This window comes from Narcine bancroftii, chromosome 14 (genome assembly GCF_036971445.1).
Source record: "Narcine bancroftii isolate sNarBan1 chromosome 14, sNarBan1.hap1, whole genome shotgun sequence".
NCBI classification, from domain to species: Eukaryota; Metazoa; Chordata; class Chondrichthyes; order Torpediniformes; family Narcinidae; genus Narcine; species Narcine bancroftii.
The window spans coordinates 2902504-2918436 of NC_091482.1; the positions used below are offsets into that span (position 1 = coordinate 2902504).

The 15933-nt window shown below is 38.8% G+C and overlaps 1 protein-coding gene across 9 annotated transcripts in view; it reads left to right on the top strand.

Moving 5' to 3' along the window:
• Nucleotides 1-15933, top strand: part of bcas3 (BCAS3 microtubule associated cell migration factor) — a 728081-nt gene that overhangs the window by 126699 nt on the left and 585449 nt on the right. For all 9 annotated transcript variants that reach the window (XM_069911282.1, XM_069911281.1, XM_069911285.1 and 6 more), the window contains exons 9-11: nucleotides 2442-2518; nucleotides 13761-13837; nucleotides 15466-15549. In XM_069911282.1, the coding sequence (XP_069767383.1) occupies nucleotides 2442-2518; nucleotides 13761-13837; nucleotides 15466-15549 (238 nt within the window). The remainder of the gene's footprint in view (nucleotides 1-2441; nucleotides 2519-13760; nucleotides 13838-15465; nucleotides 15550-15933) is intronic.

Sequence of the window (15933 nt, forward strand, 5' to 3'; positions counted from 1 at the left end):
ATTATACTGGTCATTTCAAACAATTTATCACCTCCTCAATAGCCACTGCTTGTGCTTTGTCAACCTTTCCTTTCTGCTTCAGTTTTTTTTTCCATTTTGTTTATTTGTACTTCCATCAATTTTCTAATATATGAATTTTAAGATTTTTCCTTTTCATTTTTTTCATGTAGTCAGTAGGAGAGAAGTATGGAATTAACCAACTAAATGACTGCTTCACAGGGAAGGGGCCAGATAGTATCAAATACCTAGGGATAACGATGGATAGAGATCTGGGAAACTTATACAAACTGAACTACACCCCTAGCCTTGAAAAAAATTGAAGATGATTTAAACAGATGGAGGAGTCTGCCCATCACTCTGATGGTCAGGATAAATTGTGTCAAAATGAAGGTGTTGCCGAGACTACTGCATCTTTTTAAGTCCGTTCCTATTTACTTGTCAAGGAAATTATTCATAATATTGAATGGAAGTATAAGAATTTTTCTTTGGAATGGTTAAGTCTCCAGGGTCTCCATGGAAAAATTGAGATGGGATTATGGATTGGAGAGGCTACGATAGTAAAGGGGGTATTTAATCTCATCTGATCCTCTTGGCTCAATCTCAGCAGCGTGACTCTATTCAGAAAGTTATCTATTTTTGTTTGATCCTGCGATAATTCTGATTTGTATAGTTCTGTATAAAACTGTTTAAATGTATCATTAATTACTTTTGGGTCATGAGATAGCATATCTGGCCTCAGCCGAAATGCGCAATCTCTCCCCCAATTCATGATATTTTTGCTTTGATCTTATTATATCTTTTTCCATTTTGTATGTTTGTTTTGTATGGTATTTAAGTTTTTTTATTTATTAAAGTTTGGCATTTATCTTTTGAGCCAGATTTTTGATATTTTTTCTCTAATTTCTTTTTCCAGATCATTGATTTCTGCCATGTGTTTTTTCTTGACATATATTATTTGCAACCGCTGCAACCGTGTCTACCTGTCCCGCATCGGACTTGTCAGCCACAAACGAGCCTGCAGCTGACGTGGACATTACCCCTCCATAAATCTTCGTCCACTAAGCCAAGCCAAAGAATATTATTTGCACCCTCAAATCGGCCTTCAGTGTAATCGGAAACTATTATTAGTAGATAAACAATTCGTTTCACAAAATATGTTAATTTGTTCTCTAAATAAATGTACACTAGTCCTCTCTTTTCAACAGCAGAGAATTTAGCCGCCACCTATACATTGATGCCTGTTTTTCAGGCCTCAGTATCATCAATACCAAAGGTGCATGATCCGATAATAATCTGGCCAAATATTCTGATTCGACCATTCTTCTTTCCAACTGTGCCAACATTAAAAAATAGTCAATTCTGGTGAAATAATTGTGGGGTTTTGAATAAAACAAATAGTCTCTAGTTTGAGGATGCAGCTGTCTCCAGGCATCTATCAAATTTAAATCTTTCATCTATTTCAGTGTGGCTTTAGTTTTTGTCATTGTCTGTGTAGATTTATCTAATATGGGGTCCAGACAAAAACTGAAGACTCCTCCAATTAAAACATTGTTTTATCCTCAAGCTATTTTAAGAAAAACATTTTGTATAAGTGACTCATCATCTGTATTTGGTGCATAAAAGTTCACGAGTATCCAAGCCTCAGAATAACTCTGACAGGGTGCTATTATATTTTGTCCATTCGGATCCACTGCTACGTTCTTCACCTCCACTGGGACCTTTTTATTTATTAGAATGTAAGCTTGCTTTTTGATCAGTCTGTAGTCATCATTTTTCAACATGAGGACCAGAGTTGTGCCCAATGAAAATCCATTATGGGCTGAAAGACAAGAATAAAACAATAATAAGCTTTGCCCAAACCTTAGGAGGACCAAAATCAACAATTTGGAACATCATTAAGAAGAAAGAGCGTACTGGTGAGCTCAGTAATCGCAAAGGGACTGGGATTTTGTGGAAATCCTCCACTGCTGTTGACGGAAGAATTCTCACCACGATGTATCAAACCAAAATGTATGTAAATAACCTTGAATAAAATTCGGAATGTACACTTGAGTGGTGTAGGTTGAATGGTGTCATAAATTTTGTATGCTTCTGTGGGGCCTAAAGTTTACCATCTTTTCCAAAAGATGACCACTGATAAAGTTCAGCATCCTCAATGAGAAATGTTTCTTTTCACTCTTCAAAGGTATTGACTAATGGCAACACATTGCACACCCACTCCTACCCATGCTGTCTTATTACTAGCTCTAATTGTACCTGTGATTAATATTATGTGACTATTAAAATCATTTGAACATTTACTATTAACAACATTTAAACATTTTTCATCTTGAAGTGTATCCCAGCAGAGTGCTAAACGTTTTTAATCTGAGATACACATTTGCAGAAACAATAGAAGAAGCAATATTTCCTGACTTTTTTTTCCCTTTTTTTTCCCTCAGGGTCTTGGTAGTTGTGTTGCAGGAGAAGATTGCCACGTTTGATAGCTGCACTTTCACTAAAAAGTTCTTTGTCACAAGTATGTATCAAATTTACACTCATTGTAAAATGATTTTGAAGTAATTTCACAACTTTTCAGTATTTTTTGTTGTGATGTTTTGACCCTTTGGAACAAGATTGCAGCAAGATAGGCTGGTTTGATTTGGATTTGTTGGCAGCTCTCTACAAGAACAAATGTCCAAATGAAACCATTTTGCCTATTATGGATAGTTCTAAAAACCAATAATGGATTATTCCTGCAGTTTGAAAAATTGGAATGAAAACACTTCCAGGTCTGGTAGCATCTGTGGAAATTAGAATTGGGAAACAGAGAAACAAATTGATATCATTAGGCAATTACTTAAACAAACTTCTTTTTCTTTTTTCTGGTTCCGACCCTGGACCTGAAATGCTAACTGTTTCTCTTTCCACAGATCCTGTCTGATATTCTGTTTATTTCCAATATTTAATGATTTTATTTCCAATTGATAGCATCTCCAGTTTTGCCATCAGAATTTCACTTGCAGGAAAGATCGAAGGAGTGGAAAATTTTGTGTGATTCTGTGGATCCGAAGTTTAACATCTCCAAACACTGGCATCTGGTAAACCGAAGTACCTTCATTCCCAATGAAGAGCTCAGACCCAAAACATTGACTGCGCCTTTTACTTACTATGGATGCTGCGTGACCTGCTGAGTTTCTCCAGCACTTTTGTATATTGCAATTGACCCCAACATCTGCAGATTTATCTTAACATCCTCAATGAGAATTGTTACTTTTCACTCTGCAAAAATATTGACTAATTGCAACACATTGCCCACCCACTCCTACCTATGGCAATCTTTTTACTACTAGTTTTAATTGTGATGGATAGTGTATGTATACTTTTTTATGTTTGTTATTCATGATTATAGATATTTGTCCAAGTTGAGCATTAACAGCTATGCCTCTGAGAAGGTGGTAGGGCAGCATGATTTTTTAAAAAATTTTTAAATTTTTCACACTCTGAACCATACTGACCAAAATACACACAAACATTTCCCTCTTGAATATACACAGGGTCGTTTTCTCCTCTTTTTCCCCCCTCCCTTCCCTCCCTCCTTCACCCCCCCTACCCACCCACTCAACGTTCAACCTATATGATACATTAAACCCATTAAACAATGTCATCACACAATGAAAATAAACAAGACAATTGTATCATCTACTTTTACACACTGGGTCAGTTCATTTCGTCTTCTTCTTATTCTATCATTTTAGGGGGTGGAGGTCCGCGGTAGGTCCTCTCTGTTGTGTTCCATGTACGGTTCCCAAATTTGTTCAAATACTGTGATGTTATTTCTTAAATTATATGTTATTTTTTCCAATGGAATACATTTATTCATTTCTATGTCCATTGCTGTACTCTCAGGCTCTCTTCTGATTTCCAGTTTGACATAATACATTTTTTTGCTACAGCGAAGGCTATCATAATAAATCTTTTTTGTGCTCCATCCAAATCTAGTCCAAGTTCTTTACTTCTTATATTACTTAGAAGAAAGATCTCTGGATTTTTTGGTATGTTGCTTTTTGTGATTTTATTTAATACCTGGTTTAGATCTTCCCAAAACTTTTCCACTTTCTCACATGCCCAAATTGCATGTACTGTTGTTCCCGTTTCCTTTTTACAGCAAAAACATCTGTCTGATACTGTTGGGTCCCATTTATTTAACTTTTGGGGCGTGGTGTATAGCCTGTGTAACCAATTATATTGTATCATGCGTAACCTCATGTTTATTGTATTTCTCATAGTTCCGGAGCTTAAGTTTTCCCATGTTTCATTCTTTCTCTTTATGTTTAGATCTTGTTCCCATTTTTGTTTGGGTTTACAGCTTGTTTCCCCGTTTTCTTTCACTTGCAGTTTGATGTACATGTTTGTTATAAATCTTTTAATTATCATGGTGTCTGTAATCACATATTCAAAGCTGCTTCCTTCTGGTAACCTCAGCCTGCTTCCCAATTTGTCCTTTAAGTAGGTTTTCAGTTGGTGGTATGCAAACATTGTACCGTGAGTTATACCATATTTGCCCTTCATTTATTCAAAAGATAATAATTTATTTCCCGAAAAACAATTTTCTATTCTTTTGATCCCTTTTCTCTCCCATTCTCTAAAGGAAAGATTATCTATTGTGAAAGGGATTAGTTGATTTTGTGTCAACATTAATTTTGGTAGTTGATAATTTATTTTATTCCTTTCTACATGAATCTTCTTCTAAATGTTGAGCAGGTGGTGCAATACTGGTGAATTCCTATGTTGCACCAGCTTTTCATCCTACTTATTTAGTATATGTTCAGGTACCTTCTCCCCCATTTTATCTAGCTCTAATCTGGTCCAATCTGGTTTTTCCCTTGTTTGATAAAAATCTGATAGGTATCTTAATTGTGCGGCTCTATAATAATTCTTAAAGTTTGGTAGCTGTAAGCCCCCCTTGTTTGTACCATTCTGTTAATTTATCTAGCACTATCCTTGGTTTCCCCCCTTTCCATAAGAATTTCCTTATTATTTTCTTTAGCACCTTGAAGAATTTCTCTGTTAGGTGAATTGGTAACGATTGAAATAGGTATTGTATCCTTGGGAAGATATTCATTTTAATGCAATTTACCCTTCCTATCAGTGTTAGTGGTAAGGGGCAGCACGGTTAACGTAGTGGTCACAGCGCCAAATCCGACAGTGTCTGTAAGGAGTTTGTATGATCTCCCCATGTCTGCATGTATTTTCCAATGTGCTCTGGTTTCCTCCCACCCTCCAAAATGTATGAGGGTGGAGGTTAATTTGTGTGTAATTAGGCACCACAGGTTTAAATGGTTGGAATCGGCTTCTATAAAATTTAAAAGTTTAAACATTTTTAAAAATGTAAAAGTATTAAAACTAGTAGTACTGGACTAAAATCTGGAACCTAAGAATAGTTTGGAAGTTGACCCTATTAGTCAAGAACTTCATTAACAAATCCCTGAAATTGTTAATTTTGAGCAGACAAATCAGATATCAAATTTTATACTTTTTCATTTGTAAAGTTGTCTAATTTTTATTTATTTTTTCATAGAATATAGTTTTCTATCTGATAGATTACTGAATACATAGAAGGGAACCCTGAAATCATTTGGTTCTAGAGCCCATGCAAATTTTTATAATATTTGTATAGATATTGGTGAAAGCTTCTCGTTCTTGCTGGAACAACTGAAACCTGATTTGAATACAAGGCTGTGTTAATTCCCTCTGACAACATTATTATGTAGTATCTTCAGTAAAATGTTATTATTGAAAATGTGCAAAATTTCTGAGAAGATAAATGATAATTGGATGCAAATTGGTGGCACAGACATGTGGGCCGAAATGGCCTATTACCTTGCTGTATGTCTATTGAAGAGCCTGGGTTCAAAAGTGAAAGTATTATGGGAAATCAGAGAGATTTAGAGGCGGAAATTCACTGTTGAGTTCCCTGAAAATGAAGCTGTACTTAGCCACATACCTGACTCTTAGATGATGTACACCAGCTTTGTAATGAAGCTTAAAGTTTCAATTTCCTGACTTAAAGACAAGAGCTTCCTACTGAGACAAGTTTCTGATCTTAGAATTATGGTAATCTATTTGGATCCCAAGTTGGTGACTTAACAAGTTCAAAATCAAAGTTGTATGAATAACATACTGAGCTGAATTAGTTCCTGTTAGACTTCAAGTTGTAACCATGAAACTGACTGGCATTTTGCTGTGAAGCAGCATTTTCATGTGGTTTATTTTTTGATTCGTTGGTTAATATTTTATGAGGTCATGCGAGGAAGAATTAGGCAACAGTGCCTTTCTGCAGGTCACAGAGCTTGTCCACCACGATCAAAGTGTTTTGCTGACCTTGACAGTCAGCGCTTTTAAGAGATTTGGCAAGCAGCATCGTGGATCATGTCCTAATCTTCTTATTTATTCATACAAATTAACTGCGAGGGCTGGAAGAAAGCATCGTGCGATGTGAATAGATTTTGAGTTTATAATTGCTTGTGGAGCGTAAACACAGTCAATGAGCAGTTAGGGTGAATGGCCTGTTCTTTGGTTTAGATTTAATGTAAATAGTATATCAAAGTAGTTCAAAAAAACACTATTGGTCTCTCTAACTTGTAATGTTTTTTCCACAATTAGATTTTCATTTACCTTTACTGCCTAGGTTTATAATAGAAAATTCTCATGCCAAATTTGCAATCTGGATTCCTGCACTTCTTGGATTCTACTTTTTTTCAATTTGAATTTGTGTGGGTAATTATTCTGTAAATACACAATTGCAGTCTGATTGAACCCATTTTCATTTTCTCCTGCCGCCTTCTCCCATTGCCAAAGACATTTCTTCCCCAATAAAGGAATCCATTTAATTTGCTTTAAGTCCATTACATTTTGGAGTTAACATTCAGAATATTCCAGGAAACTATTTGAATAGGAATCTCTCCAAATATCTTAGTCAATATTCATAGCTCAACAAACTTCATCAAAATTGAGATGTAGACAAGTTCCAAAAGGCTACATTTAAAAGAAGAGCTGGTCAGTAAAAGTAGATAGTGAGAGGATTGGACCGAAGAATTGCCAAAACTCATTAGTTTTAAGAATATTGATAAAGGAACAGAGGAAAGGGCGTCATTATCAAGTTACCCACCATCAACCACTGTCTAGAAACTCAAGAAGATCAGTCGCATGGTTACTACAGTGACAAGAGATTGGATATGGTACCATGACTGACTTTCTAACATCTACAAAGCACATGTCAGGAGTATGATAGAGTCCTCTCCACTTGGATGACAATGTTCAAAGAGTTTCAACATTTTGTGGCACAAAGCAACCTTTTTAATTTACACTCCATCCATCATCCAGAAAACACATTCCCTTCACCCCTGATGCACCACATTTACTCACCAAGACCATTCTGAAACCCATCCTTAACCTGCTACCTCTGGTAGCAGGAAGGTCAAGGGCATTTGGTGCATGAGATCTGAAGGCTCACCTCTAAATAGCAATCACCTAGAATTGGACATGTATTTCCATTCTTCTATTGTTTTTGAAGCTAAATAATCATTTCTCAAGAAAAGTTAGGAATGGTCAGGTTCTGAAAAATAAATAAGTAAGAGGGTCCAGTTATCCCAAATCGTCCAAATTAAAATTTCTGAAAGGAGAGCAGGAACAGGAATAAACTAGTTCGAGTCTGCCCATCCATAATTTTCTACCTCATCTTCATTTGTGTTTGAAAGGTTAAGGTTAGAGTTGTAATTTTTAAACAAAGCACCAAGCAAGGACAGCGTGTTAGTACCTTTGCGCTGTTCATTCGGGAACTTCAAAGCTGTGGGGAAGAAACCGATTCTAACCCAGTTGGTATGTGCTTTCACACTTTTGAATCTCTTCCCAATGGGAAGAGGGAAAAGAGAGTGTCTTGGTGTATTCAGTATGTTGGCTGCCTTTCCTAGGCAGCAGGAAATGTAGACTCACTCCACGGAACTCGTCAAGGATGTGTAATCAAACCCCTGTTATACTCCCTCTGCAACTGCAACTGTAGAGCCAAATACTGTTCGAACTCCATCTTCTTATTCCCAAGTAATTTCTTGGTGCCAAAAATTCAATCACTCTGGATGGTTCTCTCTGGAATTGAGAATTTCAATGATTCACTAACTTCCTTACCTGAAACCATAGTTGTAGAATCTCTTGGCAGGGAAATTATTTTCTTAGCATTTCTCTTAAAATGTCTTCCCTCTAAACTCTGTATAATCCAACTATTTATCCAGTCTCCATTTAATAGATCTCATCCAAATATCCAGACCAGCAAAATAAAGCAAATGTTCTCTCGTAAATATATGCTGTTGTACAATCATGAGATGAATCCAGGAGAATTTGCACTGAGGAGGTAGATTTGATTTCTTTCTCCCCTACCACCAACTCAAGTTATTCATCAAATATCATGTTATTTGCACTTACCTCTTTCAGATTTATCATTCTTAACAACATAAACCTACATGCATTAGTTTAAAAGTAAGTGCCTTTGGGATAGCATTAATCTATATTTAAGTTTCAGCCCTGTATACATTTGTGTGTGGCAGCTAAAGTGCATTTGGTGTGTTTGAATCGACACAAAGCAGGTACACTTCAGTAAAGTGCAATAAGGAAAAAAATACTACTTTCCTCGGACTTCCTTCACTAGTTAACTGATACCAGCAATCGAAGGATGCAATTAGCAATAGCATAATAAATAAACTCTCGTCCAAAATGTACTTTAAAAAAAAATCAATCTTGTTCTAAAATGTTCTCTTTTGTTCAGATCCCTTGCTTCTCTCTCTGCAGCCTTGTTCCTTCTATTGGCCTTGTCACATTCCTTCCAGAATCATCAGATCCTTCTCCTTCATCACCCCTTGAGCTTCCTTCATAACTTTCCACATTTGTGCCTTCTTTCACGTATCGTTTATCTAACTCCAAACATTTGTTGCTACTGAGTTAGTAAGAGGAAATGTCACATGATTATTCTCAGCCCTTGTTCACAAGTAACCCATGGTATAATTCAAGTAAACTCAAATATGAAAAAGGAAAGTGATATTTAAGGAAAAGGTGGATAAATATGGGAGCAGAAAGGAACAAAAGGTGATATTGACTGAGGCAGGTGTCAGAGTCTTAAACATCATGATAATGAGTTTATTGTCATACACATTGTACAATGTACATCTGCCCCAGAATTCTTTCTTGCAACTGGTGAACAGGCAATAATATATGTTAAATTAAATTTAAAGAGAAAATAAATACAAAAGATTGAAAGTAGAGGGCTGGCTCCAGGGGAGAATTTCCAGGAACAGAATGGTGCTAACCCTTTCCATCTCCACCCCATCAATGCAGACAGGTATGTAGTCTCTCACTCTTTCCAAGAACCAACCATGAACGTCTTGGTCTTGGTAGCGTCGAGTGTAAAGAGTATTCTCCTGGCAATACCTCACCAGATTCTCAATCGCCGTCCTGTATTCTGATTGATCATTTCCTGTTTCTTGGTCAACAAAAATATTTGGGGCTTGAAATGGATTTTTCTGTCTAATTCTTTGTACCTTTTGTGATGCATGTTGCACACTATTTTTTCCACTACACTATCATAATTCTGCCATTATTTTCTCATTTTTAATTGAATATGAAATTTGAAAGATGTGCAAGGCATTAATCCCTTGTTTTCATTTATTCATTCCCTTTCCTATTGATGCTGCCTGACCCACTGAGTTACTTCGCTCTAGTTTCCAACATCTGCAATCTCTTGTGTCTATATTTATTATGTACCAGGCTAATGCCTACAAAAATAAAACTGCTTTTTTTAGGTTTGCCGTTGATGTCGCACCACAAACTTCGTGTCTCATTTTTCTAGCCAACCAAGAGTCGGATATAGTTTTTAAAACATGGTATCTGGCACCAATGGGGATTGGTCGATGCTCAATAAGTGAATTTTCCAGTTGCTTGAGATTGTGTGTTGCGTGGATTGGCAAACTAACTTCCGTATTTTTTACCTATTTATTTTCTGCGATTTCTTTTGCTGGTTGCTTGAATTCCAGAGAACAGAGGTTTTGCTGTTTTAATTTTGTAACCATCTTGTGTCATTAACCAAAGAACAAAATTTATTTTGTGAGTGAATGTCAAGATAACCGTCTTTTTTGTGCACCATGCGGCAAACAGCAGACAGAAATAAAACCTATTTAAATTTGTTGGTAGGAGCCAAATGCAAGGTAATTAGCTTGATGAATGCAGCCTCAATTACACAGGAAGTGGGCTCTTCAGGAAGATGCTGTCTAAGTGATTTCCATGGTTTCTAGAAATGGCTGGCTGATGGAGGACCTCAGTTTTCTTCAGGCTGACTTCCAGGCCAAACATTTTGGCAGTTTCCGCAAAGCAGGACGTCAAGCGCTGAAGAGCTGGCTCTGAATGGGCAACTAAAGCGGCATCATCTGCAAAGAGTAGTTCACGGACAAGTTTCTCTTGTGTCTTGGTGTGAGCTTGCAGGCGCCTCAGATTGAAGAGACTGCCATCCGTGCGGTACCGGATGTAAACAGCGTCTTCATTGTTGGGGTCTTTCATGGCTTGGTTCAGCATCATGCTGAAGAAGATTGAAAAGAGGGTTGGTGCGAGAACACAGCCTTGCTTCACGCCATTGTTAATGGAGAAGGGTTCAGAGAGCTCATTGCTGTATCTGACCCGACCTGTATCTGATCTGACTGCCAAAATGTTTGGCCTGGAAGTCAGCCTGAAGAAAACTGAGGTCCTCCATCAGCCAGCTCCCCACCATGACTACCAGCCCCCCCACATCTCCATCGGGCACACAAAACTCAAAACGGTCAACCAGTTTACCTATCTCGGCTGCACCATTTCATCAGATGCAAGGATCGACAATGAGATAGACAACAGACTCGCCAAGGCAAATAGCGCCTTTGGAAGACTACACAAAAGAGTCTGGAAAAACAACCAACTGAAAAACCTCACAAAGATAAGCGTATACAGAGCCGTTGTCATACCCACACTCCTGTTCGGCTCCGAATCATGGGTCCTCTACCGGCACCACCTACGGCTCCTAGAACGCTTCCACCAGCGTTGTCTCCGCTCCATCCTCAACATCCATTGGAGCGCTCACACCCCTAACGTCGAGGTACTCGAGATGGCAGAGGTCGACAGCATCGAGTCCACGCTGCTGAAGATCCAGCTGCGCTGGATGGGTCACGTCTCCAGAATGGAGGACCATCGCCTTCCCAAGATCGTATTATATGGCGAGCTCTCCACTGGCCACCGTGACAGAGGTGCACCAAAGAAAAGGTACAAGGACTGCCTAAAGAAATCTCTTGGTGCCTGCCACATTGACCACCGCCAGTGGGCTGATAACGCCTCAAACCGTGCATCTTGGCGCCTCACAGTTTGGCGGGCAGCAGCCTCCTTTGAAGAAGACCGCAGAGCCCACCTCACTGACAAAAGGCAAAGGAGGAAAAACCCAACACCCAACCCCAACCAACCAATTTTCCCTTGCAACCGCTGCAATCGTGTCTGCCTGTCCCGCATCGGACTGGTCAGCCACAAACGAGCCTGCAGCTGACGTGGACTTTTTACCCCCTCCATAAATCTTCGTCCGCGAAGCCAAGCCAAAGAGAAAAGAGAAATGGCTGGGGAAGGAGGTGCATCTTGCCAGCTGTGCTCCAGTTACAGATTAATAAATACAAAAATATGCTTCCAAAGTTTTCATGGAACTTTGCAGGGAGTGGGACCACAGTTATAAATGTTGGATATAAGCTATTTATATTTTAATATTTATTTAGTGGAGTGTTTATCTGTACGGGCATTACGTTTGTATGTGTGTTTTGCACTGTTCTGCACTGTAGACTGGAGAACGCTGTAGAACAATCAGATGACAAATAAACTTGAATTTATTGCAATGGTCATGTTCTATTTAACAGTTACTAAATGTGGACCTAGTTAGATTTAATTGCTCTTCAATGGCTACAATACCTGTACATCAAAATGTCGAATAAACCTTTCCTATTTATGTGAGAGGACCTGGCAGGGGAGGGCAAGGTGGGTGATGGTGAAGCAATAAATAAGGTACCCTTCTAGCATTTATTCAGGGAAGCAGACAATGCACAATTAATCAGTTAAATCAATAATATCTGATGAGGCACAGTCTGGCTTCGAAACACTAAAATCTGCAACCACTATATCATCTCTGTTTAACAGACACTATTCCTTCATGCTTCTCTGCACCAGTGGAGCTGAAGATTCACGAGCCAGGGGATTTCACAAGATGTATATTACACTAACCTTGAATGGCACATTTCTTGCCACTTTTCACTGCTGATACACCCTTTACACCATGTTCTTTGCTAATGGCCACTCATTGCAGGGGGTCAAATATATTTGGTCATTTTTATGTAGCTTTTAATTTACATTGTTGCCTTCACCTGGCACTCCACAACATGAAATCTGAGAGCAGATAGTCCTAACAGAGGTAGACAGTGCATGTCCATCAAGCTATAATTGTGTTGTCCTGGCAGCAGTTTCATTTGTGCCACTGCTCCATGAGTCACAGAGTTTGTGCAAAGTTGCTGAATGAAGACCACATAGCAGGAGGTTAGACCATCAAATAGAGCAGAAATAGGCCACTCAGCCCATCGAATCTGCCCCACCATTTAATCATGAGCTGATCCATTTTCCCACTCAGCCTCACTGCCTGACCTTCTTCCCATAACACTTGATGCCCTGGCTAATCAAGAACCGATCAATCTCTGCCTTAAATACACCCAATAACTTGGCCTCCACAATTGCCTGTGGCAACAAATTCCACAGATTCACCACCCTCTGACTGAAGAAACTCCTCTGCATCTCTGTTCTTCTAAGTGGACACCCTTCAATCCTGAAGTTATGCCCTCTTGTCCAAGACTCCCTTACCGTGGGAAGCAACCTTTCTACATCTATTCTGTCTACGCCTTTCAACATTCAAAATATTTCAATCCGATTCTCTCCTCATTCTCCTAAATTCCAATGAATACAGCACAAGAGCTGTCAAATATATAATAACCCTTTCATTCCTGGAATCATCCTTGTGAACCTCCTCTGAACCCTCTTATGTCACCACATACTTTCTTAAATGTGGAGCACAAACTGGTCAAAATACTCCAAGTGAGGTGTCACCAGTATCTTTAAAGAATTTTAATTTAATTTTTTTTTAACAGCACGATGACAGGCACTTTCAGCTCACAAGCACATGCCAACAAATTGACCTACACCCCCAGTCTGTTTTGAATGTTGGGAGGAAATTGGAGCATCCAGAGGAATCCCACACGGACATGGGGAAAACGTACAATCTCCTTACAGACTAAGCCAGATTTGAACCTGGGTTGCTGGCGTTGTAACAGCGTTGTGCTAACGTATAAAGCCTCAACCCTGCTCTGGTATTCTATTCCTCTTCAAATGCATGCCAGCATTGTAGTTGCATAGAGAGCTGATCTGAAAGAGAACCACTGGATTGCTTTGTGGGTGGGTTTGGCGTCCTGATGTTCTGGTACAGGGCCTCAACCTGAAATGTCAATTCTACCTTTGACCTCCATGGATGCTGCTTGACCAGCTGAGTTTTCTCAGCGATCTGTTTTTGTTCTAGATTCTAGCATCTGCATTCCATTTTGTCTTCAGAGTTGCATGATTAAGGGAAAAATTACTTGCATGGTTATTTTGGCCATGGAGATTAAAATATTTACAGCTGTCAATTATTCCTCCTTTTCCAGGTTGTTTTCCGTGTCCAGGGCCCAACCCTAACCCCGTCGCATTAGGAAGCCGTTGGCTCGCCTATGCTGAAAACAAGGTAACGTGGATCTCTCGGCTTGTTTGTTGTGGATATTGAGACATTAGCAAAGCCAGCGTTCTTTGTCTATTTCAAAAATATAGAACTCCCTGCAAATATTAAACCTTTTGCAACCAATTTGACTTGTGTGCAAAGGTTGGAGTCAGTAGTCCATAACTAATTGTCATTTGCAAGCCTTCAGTAATCAGGGGAATTGAGGATTGCTGAGGGGAAACCCAATGAATATGGGTTATTTGGGTTTTGAGAAGGCCTTAAATAGACAGGCACATGGGAATGGGTATAATATTTTGATATGGATTGATAATTGGTTAACAAATAGAAAACAAGGGTCATTCTTAAAGGAATGTCAGGAGTGCGATGGGGCACTTTCCATTTGTAGCTTCAACAATATGAAATAATCTGTCCAAAACAGAGCTGTCTGGTTAATCATCACCATCTTAAGGATTTATTGTTTACATCCTTGCTCTACCATGGCTACAGTGTTTATTTAAAAAAATAATTTAATTTAGAGATACAACATGGTCACAGACCCTTCTGGTCCATGAGCCCTCTTCACCTAAATACACCCATGTGATCAATTAATCGACTTACCCTGTACATTTTTAGGATATTGGAGGAAACTAGATGACCCAAAGGAAATCCAGCTGAGCACAAGGATAACATACAAAGTCCTTGAAGACAGCAGCAGATTCAAACCTTGTGTTGTAATAGCATTATGCTCCCCATGCCAATGTGCTCTGTGATCTGCACTGTAGATTCTACAGTATACCCTGGCAAAAGCTTCTTTGGAAGCACATTTCCAAAGTTGTGACCTATACTATAGAGATCAGTAGGTAAATGGGAGCATCTCAACCTCCAAGTTCTCCCACGATATTTAATACTAACCAAATCAAAATCCTGTGTTGGGAGTACCGTAAAGACTTAAATCTTTCAATGAAGTAATTCACCATCACCATCACCTTCTCAAAGGCAGTCTCAGGGATGTGCAACTAATGCTGGCTTTGGCAACCCTGAGTAGGTAAGAGGGCAAGAGTGACACTAGAGTTGGGATGAAAATGACAAGAATATTCTGGAGTTCCCTTTGGTTGGCATTGCCAGCTTCAGAGTCTGATCGGAAAAGATCAGGCTTCCTTCTTCACTTCACATTTCATGTTGAGCCATGTTTGCCTCGTGCTTAATTGAAGGATAATTTGAAAGTTCTGCCTCTTTAATTCAATGACAGTCTTAATAATGAAAACTACTTACTTTAGCCATCATATTCTAGTTGCACTCTCTTGGCAGCAGTTGCTCAGTAGACTTCCAATACGGGGAGCATATAATTGACGCATCATAAAATGTTCCATTTTGGGCAATTGCTGGGGAAAATCTTGAATGCAATTGTGTAGAAGTACCATTTTTTACATTTTTGTAGATTGATTATGAAATGTGTGAGTGTTGATTTCCCACATTCTAGGAAGTTTTTTGCTTGTAGTCAAAATCTAAATTGCTTACCAGAAAAATGCCTTGTTTTATTAGAAGGGAAGAGAACATTGTAATTATTCAATGAAAGGAAATAGGAATTAACAAATTGCTTTTGGAGTTGTACTGGTTTGGCTAATGCTACTGTCTGTCCTTTTGCCCCTACTCAGCTCATTCACTGTCATCGATCCCGTGGTGGGGCCTGTGGAGACAATATCCAGTCTTATACTGCCACAGTCATCAGCGCTGCCAAGGTAACTTCAGTGCTTTACAAAAGGCTATGAGTTACACATTGAAGCCGATTACTGGCTTCCAAAAGTACTTCAAGCTAGACCACGATATCACAGAGCAGCAAGATGCTGTAAACTATGAAACTTGAGGCCAAACCTCAGTTTGGCAATAAAAAGGAGCTATTATTCCACCTAAATTTCTTCCTTTGCAAATCACTGTCAATCCTGACCTTCTTTCCATAACACTTGATGCCCTGGTTAATCAAGAACCTATCAATCTCTGCCTTAAATGCATGTGCATTTCAATTGATTTCAATAATTTGTTTACATAGTGTAAACAAATCGGTCCAAACGTATACAATGTAAGTATGGGATGAAGTAGCTGAGGGTGACATGGAAAGGAAATTG